Below are 13352 nucleotides of genomic sequence, written 5' to 3'. Positions count from 1 at the left end.
GCAATTATCTTGTTGTAAAGTGCTTATGTCATTTTGGTACTAATTATAGAATATTTTGTTGATAATTTGCGTTAAGCTTCCAATCTTTGTGGTTCTTATTCTTTCTAAATTTTGGGTACTACTTTTAATTTCTTCTTCTTTTTTTAGTTAAATTCTGCAGTTCTTTTTTGTGGAATAGAATAATTTTCTTTTAAAGTTCAGAGCCTTTAGGTCAATTGACAGAAAGAGAGAGAGAGAGGTTGACTCTTACAAGCCAAAGATCATCCCTATCTCCACCCACCATGACATAGAAAGTGAAACGACAAGGTCTCTACCCAAATTTAGTTGAGGGACAAGTGTCCTTAACTTTCTTAGTTGATGGGAAGTGTGTTATGGAAAATAAAACCCACTTTTCCCTTCCCTTCCCTTCCCTTGGCCTTGACCTTACCTCCATTGTCCTCTTTTGACTGTATAAGGCAATTATTAGGTTTATCTAAAAGAGTATCAAATGGAAAATTCAATGCACCAAAAACTATCCAAATAGCAACTTCCTGTTTGTTAGGGACGCTACTAATCCAAAATAGGATATCCCATGCTACTGGATCTTCGTCATTTAAATTTAAATGGTTCACTCTAATTTTTAATTGATTTTATCTTTTTTCATATAGAGTTAAATTAATAATTGATTTTATCTTTTTTCATATAGAGTTAAATTAATAATGAGAGAGTTCACTTTTCTTAGAAAAAAGTAAAAATCTATACTTAAATTCATTGAAAAAAACTCAAAAATACACAAATTTATATGAAAACATTTTTAGAATATGTTCGATAAAATGAAATATTTTAACAGCCGTTAGCAGTCAACTATTTAACTATTGTTTCATTTTTATAAAAAATAAAATTTATAATCTGTATTCTCGTAACTCTAAATATTTTCTATAAATGCTATAGCCCATCAATGTTAATTGTTTATAAAAAAAAAAAAAAAAAAATCATTTTTAAGTATTAGATTTTCAATTCCAAATCTACTCAAACCAAACAAGAAAGAAAGAAAGAAGGAAAATGGGGTCAGAAATAAATCCATGTGAGCCAACTAATTCTAGTACCAAAACAGGAGTTTTGTTTGTAGGAGAGCCCTTAATTAGGAGGGCAGAAGTGGGAAGGTAATAATTGGCGACAAGATTAGGACATAAGAATCCCAACCTCATATTGGTTAACAGACATTTGGCATATAATCCGATACTTGGGACCGGCAATGAAGGGACCATACACACCTCATTTACATATTTATCATCTGTTACTTCTAATGTCTTAGTCTTATTGAAATGATGGAAAATACACGACTAAAAAGGTTACATTTTTATAAATATCACTAAAGCAACAATTGTCCATCGCAACCAGACAAAATACGATTTTCTTTTTTTTTTTTTTTAAAGTTATAAAACATAAACAGAAAAATATCATTTACCATTTATTTTCTATCTTGTTGGAAAATTTTTTTTATTTGCCACGTTTTTCTGTATTTGAGTTGAGACGATATCCAAATAAAATCTCTCCAATTCGTTTAGAAATATAGTTTATTTTTCTTATTTAATCAATTTATAGTAAGAATAATTAATTATTCAGTAAATTTTTTTTAAAAATATTATATTTTTTACTTGATAGTGACTTTTTATTGTATAAAAATAAATTTTAAATATTGAAGTATTAATTGAAATTATGAAATTGTAATTTCTAATATAGCTGCAATCTTGTGTTTTTATTATTGTTCGAATAAAGTAGTATCCAATTATAAATGAAAAAAAAAAAAAAGGATAAAAATTCAATCTTTTCCTTTCTTTCTTTCCATAAATACATTATATTATATTTTATAAAATGAATTCATTCCTTATAGATCCAAAAAAGACATGTGGGTCCATCTGAATTGAGACAAATAGAAAAGGCAAATTTTAAGGCCTTATAGTACTTTCATTTCATTCACATAGACAACTCCTTCCAAAGGTGAAAATGCATTACAATCGCAGCCCCACCACCACCACCACCACCACCATCATCATGCATGTCATGATCATGCATATCATGATGCTCCATACATACATTCATGATGATTAAATGATGGGATGGGCTGATGGGACTAGTGAGAAACGTGGCAAAACAAGGGATTTGGGGATCCAGAATTTGTTCTTATCCTCTCTCTCTTCTCCTCTCCATTAGGCCCATACTTTCCGTTTCAGTACTTTTTGTCTTCTTTTACTACCCCTACCTTCAACAACTACGTACCATATTATTTATTATTATTAGGTTAACATTTATATTAATTGTCTTATATAAACGTGTCATTTTAAGGGCATTCTCTTGCTTTATTTCTATTTTCAGTGTAATTATTATTTTTTTTTTTTCATTTACATCAGATGATGCTTCAATCCACTTATGCAGCTGAAGCGATTCAGCTCTCAATCGAGTGGAATCATTTTAATAATAAAAAACTTAAATTTTTATATCTCGAAAGTTTATTTTCGTCCATCCTTAATGGGTATTTCTTATTTGTATATATATCTGATAAAACAAGATTAAAAAGGTTGCATTGAGATAGACAATAACAATAGAAAGTTCATTTGCAGAGGAGAGCCAGAAGTAGAAATTTTAGGGTTGTGACGTTTCAATGAAAAGATGGTTATAAGTGGAGTCAATCTGATATTCGGGTAACGGGGAAAAAAAAGTAATTGGAAAAATTAGAAAGGTGTAAAATATATATATTAATAATTAATAAATATTGGGTATATAGAAATAAAACAAAATAATGTTTGTTTACTGTATAGTTAGAAAAGCAGAAATAGGAAAAAGGATTTAGTTTATGTGTGAGCCATAATATTTGTGTTAGAAAGTGCAAGAGCTTTTCAAAGTGGATGAAATCCGAATCAAATGAGAATGCACACTCAATCTTTTACTTGCCATATATATAAATATATAGCAGTTTCCATCAGATTTCTCTTTTTCAAAAGCAAATCCAACTTAATTAATCAAATATTCAAATATCCCTCATTTCAACTTCTAGCTAACGAAATATAAATATTCTTCCTAAGCAAATATTCATATACAGGGTCTTTTACTCCTACCATTTTGCTTTTTAGTGATCTTTTTAATGTTCTCAAGTCACACATTTTTAAAGTTTGGTCACACTCGCATGTGTATATATATATATATCTTGTAATATCTTAGATGCTTTGACATAAGCTCGCATATATTCGCAACAATCTCAAGATCATACATGTAATCTTCTCATAAATATGAATGGCTACATAAATTTTTCTAAAATAAAGAAATATAATAGTTGCTGGAAATATTTTATTTTTAATGAGAAAATCCGTCACAAATAATGACTATTTAAGTTTTATAAACCGCTAAATAGATGTAGATACCTAAATTTAAACAAGCACATATAGAACTTGTCCAGAACTTATATATGGCATTATTGGATATTCACTTCAAATCATGTAGAAACACTTCAATTTATGTTGAAATCTTATACACACTTGCATGCTCGACATAAATGTCTGCAAATCATTTTTGTTAAGATGCATGTTGATATATTGTTGAATTTTCAAATTAGGGTGACAGACAGAAGAGAAAGTCCAATGCATGAAATCCACGTGGCAAGGCAAGGGTGACAGTGATGAAAGGTCATATCAAGAGGGGGGGTATTGGTGTGTGTGAGATATATAGAAAAGAGAGAGAGAGAGAGAGAGAGAGAGAGAGAGAGTGGGTTGATGAGACATGGTACATAATCTTGGGGATTCGGCCGAGCCAGGGCCGCACCCTTGTGTCGGTCTCTTACCATACAATTTTTGCTCCTAACCAAAACAAACTTCTAACATTTCTCAGAAATGACAACTCCTTCTCTTCTCTTATTTCAAATACAGTCCCCCTTAACCCTTCCAATACTCCTCTCTCTATACCAAATCAACCCTATCTCTGCCTTTTGTCTCCCTTTCCCTCCCAACATTCTAAGCTGTACTCCATTTTTATTATTTTTAACCCTATTTTTGTCTCTACATATATACACTTTTCATTTGGGTCCTTTACTAATTAATCAATTCTATTTCATGTGATCAGTACATAATTATGACTTAATCAGTAGGTCAGTAATAGGTCATTATGTACCCAACAAGGTCAAACATAACTTCTCCATTCCTTATATCACCGACCCTCAAAACATGTTAAGGGTCTCTGGTTTTATTTGGTTTTAATTTAAAATATTTGCAAGTTTTCATTAATTAATTGATTTATAGTATATTGGACCATATATTATATTAGGTTTTTCCTTGGTCAAGTTGAAGGTCTCGATGCCAAAAAGACTTACAAAAAAGAACTAGTTAATCATAGAGTATTAAACTAATAATCCCACATAATCACTTCTCGAGCCACTCCATCCATTCATATCATCTTTAATCTTAATTTGGTGCATGGGTCAACTTTGTTCAGAGGTAGCTAAATCTAAAACCTAATTAATTAATTTCCAACTGTGTCTTAACTAAACAAATCAATATTAATTTAATTAACCCATTAATAAAACCTTTGTTATTTCCTCGTTCCCATATATATGTCAAGAAAATTTGGAATATGATTGTGAACATGTTGGCTACTTGTTAATTAATCTACTCTTTCATGTTGGCTTCCCACTAGCTAGTATAATTATAAGCTAGGGTTTCAAAAATTTTGGACAAGCATATTTCATTTCACTACTTTCTAAACAATATTATTTTAACTTCAATATTATTACTTCTATTCCATAATACTTGTCATATTTGAAATTTCACGTCCCTTAAAAAAATCATTAAATTCTTGAGTAAATTGATTATATTACCCTTAATTTAATATTAATTCTCTAAAAAACCATTAAATTGAGTAATAATTATTACTCCTTTAAACCATAAATGTGACAAGAATTTTGGATCAAACTATTTTTTCAAATATGATAAGTATTATAGAACGGAGGTAGTAGTTCAATTGACAAAATGAGTATATGCCTTCTATATATTGTTTAACAATAGTGAAAGATCCATGATTAATTTTTTAGGGTCAATATATAATTTTGAAAGAAAATAGTTAACAAATGAGGTTAATTTGGAAAAATATATAAATGTATACCAAGAATTTAGAAGAAAAAAAAAAAGAGTAAATTGAACTCCCTTTTCATAGCTAGTTCCGCCATTATTTACCAACACCCAATTTATAAATTTAGAATTTCAGAAATAATTCTTAAATTCATAAACTAAACTTGATTTAAGATCCATAAATACTTAAATTGAGTTGAAAAATATTATGACTATTCAAATATATGAATAAAAAACTTGCATGTGATATCCAAAAAGAGACATAACCTAATATGAGGACTTGATGTTTCACATTGACCCTACAATTAATGTTGGTTGTGGTATGCAACCATTATTCATTAGTAAATGATGGGATAAAAAGGGTTTTGTACGGATCAAAAGCTAAGATTATTATTAAAAAAGGAAACAAGATCCTCTCCAGTTATCATTTTCCAGGCAATTGTCTCGGTTTTTGTCTCTTAACTGTTTGTGTTATTTATAATCTAGGTGAAACATGTTAACACCTTAACATGATACTTTGTTGAAGACCCATGTTCTTCTTCTTGACCCTAACAATATATATTTATATCAGCCTTCGTGTCTCTTGTTATAGCCTTATATAGTCTTGGTACTAGGGTTTCTGTTCACAGTGGTCCTAGCTTAGCTGCTCTGCTCTGCTCTGGAAAACCCTAATATTATTATTATTATTATTATTTATTTTTTCTTTCGGTTCTTTATAATCAGGTGATTGGTGACTAGAGAACAAATCATGTAGAAATAATTATTGGCTTCTTGATCCATTATCGACATAAACAATGATTATATAGTTGTAAAAAGCTTGATGAAAAGAAAGAAAATGGAGCAAAAGCCAAAAACTTCGCAAGAATCATGTGTTTATATTATGATTATCGTGCCCGTCACCTCTTTCGTAATCAAAAATCAAATCGCCATGTTTTGATCCGATCAAAGTTTTTAAACAAGTTGATTTAAGTCTTAAATAAGTAAGATTCTGAACCATATCTTGAACAGGAGAGACACTCTAGCGATTAGCTCATCTCCAAGAATTATTCTTTTGCTTAATTAATTAAGTTTAATTAAATTAATCATAGTCAATTTCTTTTTTCCTTTTTACCTAGTAGTGTAGAAATCAACACCAAATATCTCTCCCTCGATTCCAAAATCGAATGGGCTCTCGACAATCATCTAGACAGAGAATAATATGATCGGTAAAATGTTGGTGGATTCTTAGTATCATCTTAAGCAACTAACCATTTGTTTAATGATGATTAAGAATCTCATCACTCACTTGTTCATTTCATTGTCGCTTTATTCTAATCCCAATATTTTTCCAATAACCAAGTATATTATAATGAATTATGCTTCTCCAATTTTGACCCGCAATCATTTATTTCTACAATATACATTCAGATGCTTCTATTAATTTCTTTTTATTTTCTAGTTCACCAAATTAATTTCAGTCTAATTAACTAATCAACATACATATTCATTTCTAATTGTCATTATCATCCTCATCATCGCCATCATTGTTGATAATATATTACTATCATAATCAACTTAACATATTGCTCTTTTCATGTAATAGTTAATGTTGTTGTCACCATCACATGATAATCATTTTCATTTCCCCCCATTTTTTTTTGGCTTCTAACTTTTGTTATAATGCATGCATAAGACATTGAAAATATCTTATTGCTTGTATTGGAAGTAACTAGTCATAAAGTATCCAAATTCATCTATATTATTATATATTTCAAATAGCAAAGAATGATTAGTTGTTTTTGCTTTAATGGAAATAATAGTTTGCAGAAGACCAAAAGTTGAGATTTGAAAGATAAACGAAGAAAATATTTTTCTGGGATTTAATCGTTGTCTAGTTCACTGAAAATAATTGTCTCGTAAATTAAAAAAGAAAAAGAAAAAGAAAAATATTTGCTTTACCCAAACATGGTGAGCTTATACTAAGCAATTAAAACTGACCCATACAGTTTATTTTAAATTATTTAGTGGCAGAAGAATTTTTTTTCTGCTCTAAAGACTGTTTTTGCTAATATCTTATATTTTAATTATTTTTCCTGAGCTATGCAAATTGCTGCAATTAGTCAATGGAATATAGTTCACTAGTTAATTAGCTTATCTGTTTAAGGGCACCATCAAATGCTTCTATGGATTAATCTTTTTGTTGATTCTGATTAAAAGGACCAACTTTTTAATATAAATAGCTTAAATTCTCTCTATTACTATAAAGTGGAGGTCTCGAGTTTGAATATTTATTCCATTATATAGGTAGAATATTTAAAATTCATTAGTGACTAATTACTATTATTCATGTAATCCAAGCCCATCACCATCGAGCTTTTAGTAATTAACTTTTTTTCTTTTTTTGTTAATCTTTAGATCTTAATTAATCTTAAGAATATCACATTTGAGCCAAAGTGTGTATAGTGGTGCAAGAAATGATTAAGTATATAGCAAAATTAATCTTTTAAGTAGTGTCATTAGTGTATTAAACTTTCCCAAAGTTTTGACAAATGCAAAAACAAAGATTGATGTAGTACTACAATTCAATAATATTATATAATATGATAAGACATTTCAAGTAATTTAATTAAAATTAATGTAAGGTAGCAAATAGAAAATAGAAACCCTATTGCTATCTATCATTTGGGTATTTTTCATATCACATTAAAAAATTGCTTTGAAACAATAATTGCAAGTTTCCCATTGGTTAGGAGTCAAAATCAAACCAATAATCACATAACAACCTCCAAGGACTAACCCACATAGATTTTTCAATGGGTCCCTTCAATTGTAGGGTCCCATTTGCCCTGCTTGTTATCCATATATGTATTAACATAGCTATCTAATATTATTTATAATTGATATAATATTAGTTAGATGCTCTCTTCAACGTATAAAAAATGTTTTTCTATATATATAAAATATATAATAAATAGTACATACAAGCTTAATAAAAAATTATGAATATGCCAAATTCAGGAAACTTCAATGCTGACTTCTCATGACTTGTCATTGGCTTCATTTCATTTTCCTTCTATCTAAATATATCTCCAATAATTCTAGGTCGTTTTCAAAAAGCTTATAATATTGTTAAAAAAATTAATTATTTTTTATAGGTTTTATTATTTATTAGTAATAATAAGCACCATCATAACAGCCGAATGCAAATGATAGAATAATTAAATGTTAGCAATAAATTCCAATTCTTGATGGTGCATTCACTTCCTTAATTAAAAATTGGATCATAATTAATTAATTAATTAATTATTTCAAATAATTAGTAGATTGAGGTACATGAGTAGCGATTGGGGTGCGTTAGAATTGTGGCTGGATAAAAAGATTGAAGATGGGATGGGATGGGATGGGATGGGAAGAGTCAGAAAATACTGGGAGTTGATCATGGCCGTTGAAAATAAGATATGTGGATAATTATAATGATTATGATCATCATGATTGATTGGGAGGACGATGGTGATCGGAAAATCCACGCGATTAGTGGGAGTTGTCATATTCAGTAAGCCAATAAAACAAAATATATTTCACTGTTTGATTCTGTAACTATAAGCCAAAACTACAGCAAAAAAAGAAAAGCAAAATTTTCACTGTTTGATTAAAAAGACAAAAGCCACTTTTGCAGCCCACTCATAAATCAACGGTCGAAATTCCTGGGAATTGCCCACGTATCCTTCCCCCACTCTAATCCTTTTCCGTTATTTTACTTTTCATTTTCTAAAATTTTCAAAATATCATTTTCTCTTGTTTTTTCTTTTAAATATATATCATCATAAAAGATTTTTAAATTTTTTAGAAATAAACATTTATTTTTTTAATAAATATTGATTAACGAATATACTGAAATTAAAATTTTTTATCTTTTATCTATTAAATATCATCTATTATAATGAAAAATATTTACCTACATTTGATATATCGTCCATATATATATATATATGATAGGAAAACTAACTAACCATAATCTAATGCCAAAAAAAAAAAAAAAAAACCATAATCTTAAATTAAATTGGTGGTTACTATTTTTTTTTTATAATATTATGGTTTTAATATGGAAGGAAATTCTTAGAAGAAGTGTGAACTGTTGAAGTTTGTATAATATTTTAGTCCTTGTATAACATGAAGCAAACATCTATTTATTCAGTAGATTATTTGCTAAATAATTTTTTTTTTTTTCCTTAAACTAAATTATAGCGATATGCGGCATGCATGATGATGATAAGAAAGGCAAGGAGGGGGGTCCACAGTAGAGATGGTAAGTATTATGATGATCATGCGATAATGATGATAGATGGATAGATCATAGATGGTAGAAAGAAAAGAAATAGAAGAAGAAGAGAGTAGTAAAAAGGTAATGATTACAGATGGGGTCATGATGGGAACGCCTCCTTCCCTTACAATTAAATGATTATTATCAAGAAGAGAGAGAAAACTCACACCCACAATACTGCGCAGCCATAGCCGCCATTTGCTCTTCTGGCCCCTTTTTATTTTTTCCTTTTTTTATAAAAAATTTTTTCTGTGATGAGTAATATTTCACTACCCATTACCACTATACATTCAAATAAATAATAATCATTTATTATTAGTAATTTAGTATTGTTACCAGTACTAGACAAACAGAAGAGATATTACAAGGGACAGGGACTTCAAAAAGCACTCAATTAAATAAAATATTTTTTTTTTTTAAAAAAAAAGGGGAGGTGAGGGGATTCCAGAGAGAGAAGAATAGAAAATTTTCAAAATAAAGAAATAAAAAAAGGCCAGAAATCAGGTATTTATAGGCACCGTAAGATCACTTGTTTCTCTGCGATGATGAACTGCTCACTGCCTAATTGAAAGCAAGCGAAAACAAGAAGACGACGAAGCTAAACGACCTAACGTTTAATCCCTTTCTTTCTTTATTTTTATTTTTATAGAGTTCATTATTATCTCCTCCTCCTCGTCATCCTCCTATATGAGTTGTTACTGGTTATAATACATATGAGCTGTTCAAAATCATCCATTTTCTTCTTTTTTTTTTTTTGTTTTAATTTTTTTCTCTACCTGGTTTCGCTGATTTCGAAGTCCTAGCCTAATAGCCCCTCTCTGCTCCTTCTCTTTCCTTGCTTATTTCACACGTTATTATTATCCTTCCGCTTCTTTTCTTCGTCTTCTTCTTCCTTCCTGTGTCTATATATACAGAACCCTCAGTTGTAGGTTTTAGCGTTTGTATTGATTCATTTCCTTCTCGTTTTGTGGGATTAATTATGGGAGAAGAGAGAATGATAGTTGTGAGAGAGTTTGATCCGAGCAGAGATGGAGTTGGTGTTGAAGAAGTAGAGAGAAGATGTGAAGTTGGTCCCAGCGGCGAACTCTCTCTCTTCACCGACCTCTTGGGTGACCCAATTTGCAGGGTCCGCCACTCCCCTGCTTTTCTCATGCTGGTACATACCCACAATACCTTACTTGTCCATTCACTCTTTTGTCCTTTTCTTCTCGTTCAAAACACCAAAAATAACAACTGAATCCAAAATTATACTCATTCATTTCCGTTATTTAACTTAAAAACTTTTTTATATTAATTAAGGTAAATTTATATGCTTCTTATGATGATTGAATTTTACTTAATTTGATTTTTCTTTTTTTGAAAAAAATGGAAAGGTACTAATTATTATACATGTTACTACTAATTGTTCTGTTGGCTTGTGTTAAATGTTTTAATTAATTAATTAATTAATTTTTAAAATCTAATAGTTGTGTGTTTAATTTGTATTGAGTAGGTGGCTGAGTTGGGTGAGGAGATAGTGGGGATGATAAGGGGTTGCATCAAAACCGTTACATGTGGCAAAAAGCTTTCTAGACATGTCAAAAACACCACTAACAATGAACCTCCAAAACCTCTCCCCGTTTACACCAAAGTCGCTTACATTTTAGGCCTTCGTGTCTCTCCTTCTCATCGGTATGTATCTCTTTTTTTTTTTTTTAAATATTTGTACTTTTAACTTTTAAAATTAATTAATTAATTATACTCACTGCATTAATCATTGTTTTTAAATTTGCCCTTTTGTATTCTACGTTTCTTTTTTTTTTTTTTTTTTTTTTTTTTTTTTTTTTGCTAATGATATGAAAGTGAAATGATTGAGAGAGAGAGGGGTGATTTGCATGCAAGACGACGCCGTTTGTATTCAAAAATCTGCATTTCCAATTCCACTTGGAAACAACATAACAAATTAGACACACACATTAAATAATTAGCGGTAAACGGCATTGCGTACCAATTATTAGGCGTTAATGAGGTTTACTTTATTATATCAGAATGTGCTCAAACATCTCTTTGGTTTTTAGTGTAATAATGTTTGATTTTAGTAATTGTTTTTTTGTTCGTTTGTTTTCATCTACAGGAGGATGGGAATAGGCTTAAAACTGGTGCGTATGATAGAGGAATGGTTTCGCGAAAACGGCGCTGAATATTCCTACTTGGCAACTGAAAACGACAACCAAGCTTCCGTTAAACTTTTCACCGACAAATGCGGTTACTCCAAGTTCCGTACTCCCTCCATCCTGGTCAACCCGGTCTTCGCTCACCGACTCCCCGTTTCTCACAAAGTTACAGTGTTTCAGCTCCCTACTGACGACGCTGAATTGCTTTACCGACGTCGTTTCTCCACCACCGAGTTCTTCCCCCGCGACATTGACTCCGTTCTTAATAACAAACTCAGCTTGGGCACTTTCTTGGCAGTGCCGCGTGGCACCTATGAATCCGATTCCTGGCCCGGATTCGATAAGTTTCTCTCCGACCCGCCTGAGTCCTGGGCTGTTCTCAGTGTTTGGAACTGTAAGGATGTGTTTAGACTGGAAGTTCGCGGTGCGTCGCGCGTGAAGCGGACGTTTGCCAAAACGACGAGAATGGTTGATAAAGCGTTACCTTTTTTAAGGTTACCATCGGTGCCCGAGGTGTTCAGGCCTTTTGGATTACATTTTTTATATGGTTTGGGAGGTGAAGGGCCACGCGCGGTGAAAATGGTAAAGGCACTGTGTGCCTACGCGCATAACTTGGCTAAGGAGCTCGGATGTGAGGTGGTGGCAACGGAGGTATCGAGTCGCGAACCGCTTAAGTTAGGAATTCCACACTGGAAAATGCTATCGTGCGCTGAGGATTTATGGTGCATAAAAAGACTTGGGGAAGACTACAGTGACGGGTCAGTGGGTGACTGGACTAAATCACCTCCAGGAGTGTCCATTTTTGTTGACCCTAGAGAGTTCTAAGCATGTTGTAGTCGTCACATCAAAAGAAGAAAATCTGAAGACTTTAGGTAAATTAGTAGGATAACAGCAACACAAGGAGGGGTGCCTTTTTCTTTTATAATTAAAATTTTGTTAACTTGCTTTATTTTTATTTTCCTTAATTATTATTATAGTTTTAGCTGTGTTTTTAATGTGGAGGATTTTGGGGGATAGAAAAAGAGAGAATGAGAAGATATGTAGAAAGGAATATCCTCACTTTTGTTTAATTATTATTATCAAGTCTTTGTAAATGGATGTGGCTTTTTTGATCCTCTTGCAGCCAAACGCAGCCTTAATTTTCATGTGGGGATGGGTTATCTTTTATTTATAATTAATTTATATTATATTCAAAACTCTTGTTAATAAACTCCAAAATATATAAAGTTGTTTGGTTAACAGATGGATCGGGTCCGTAGTATCTTTCTAATTAAGGTCAGTAGACATCAAACCAACAAAGTCTGCCCTTTGGCATGATAAGGGCAAAGGTGTCCTAAAAAGAAATATAATAGTCATAATGGACAACTTTTTTCGTGGATGAACTAACTTTGGTGGGGATTCTTTTATAAATGAAAATAATATCATATGTGAAATTGACTGGAGATTTGGCTTTTTGCTGCTGTGGATTTACAATTTGAGTGAGAAAAGATAGTACGAGTGGGTATAAGGTATTTTTGGTTCCTCGTCTTTACCTTTCTTTCTATATGGACCTTTTTTTTTCTTTCTTTTTCTTTTTCTTCGGTGGGTTTTAGTTTGGAACTATGGACCATACGACAGGTTCTTAGATTGTGACGTTTTTGGAACCAAATTAAAATATTATTATATATAAATATATATAAACCAAACCCATTCTTTTTGACTGCCAAGCTTTTATCTTTACCTCCTTTTTCTTCTCTTCAATTTTCTTTTCCTTGGCTATCCGTTTGTGCATTTTCCCAGAAAACAACATGCAGTCCTAGATATTTT

The 13352-nt window shown here is 31.1% G+C and overlaps 1 protein-coding gene across 2 annotated transcripts; it reads left to right on the top strand.

The window, feature by feature from the left end:
• Positions 1-9909: 9909 nt before the first annotated feature.
• Positions 9910-12661, top strand: LOC105639835 (putative N-acetyltransferase HLS1). 2 transcript variants are annotated; one of them, XM_089719877.1, is made up of 3 exons: positions 9910-10549; positions 10886-11064; positions 11507-12661. In XM_089719877.1, exons 1-3 carry the CDS (start codon positions 10373-10375, stop codon positions 12369-12371), a joined length of 1221 nt encoding a protein of 406 aa, XP_089576003.1. In that variant the 5' UTR covers positions 9910-10372; the 3' UTR covers positions 12372-12661. The 2 variants fall into 2 exon arrangements, with proteins under 2 accessions (XP_089576003.1, XP_089576004.1); XM_089719878.1 differs by lacking the exon at positions 10886-11064 and having other exon boundaries at positions 10414-10549.
• The last annotated feature ends 691 nt before the right edge of the window (positions 12662-13352 follow it).

This window comes from Jatropha curcas, chromosome 3 (assembly GCF_041381405.1).
Source record: "Jatropha curcas cultivar XTBG-Jc1 chromosome 3, XTBG_Jcur_1.0, whole genome shotgun sequence".
Lineage (NCBI taxonomy): Eukaryota > Viridiplantae > Streptophyta > Magnoliopsida > Malpighiales > Euphorbiaceae > Jatropha > Jatropha curcas.
Note: the sequence above shows the minus strand (reverse complement) of the source record. Positions and strands in the feature narration are given on the sequence as shown.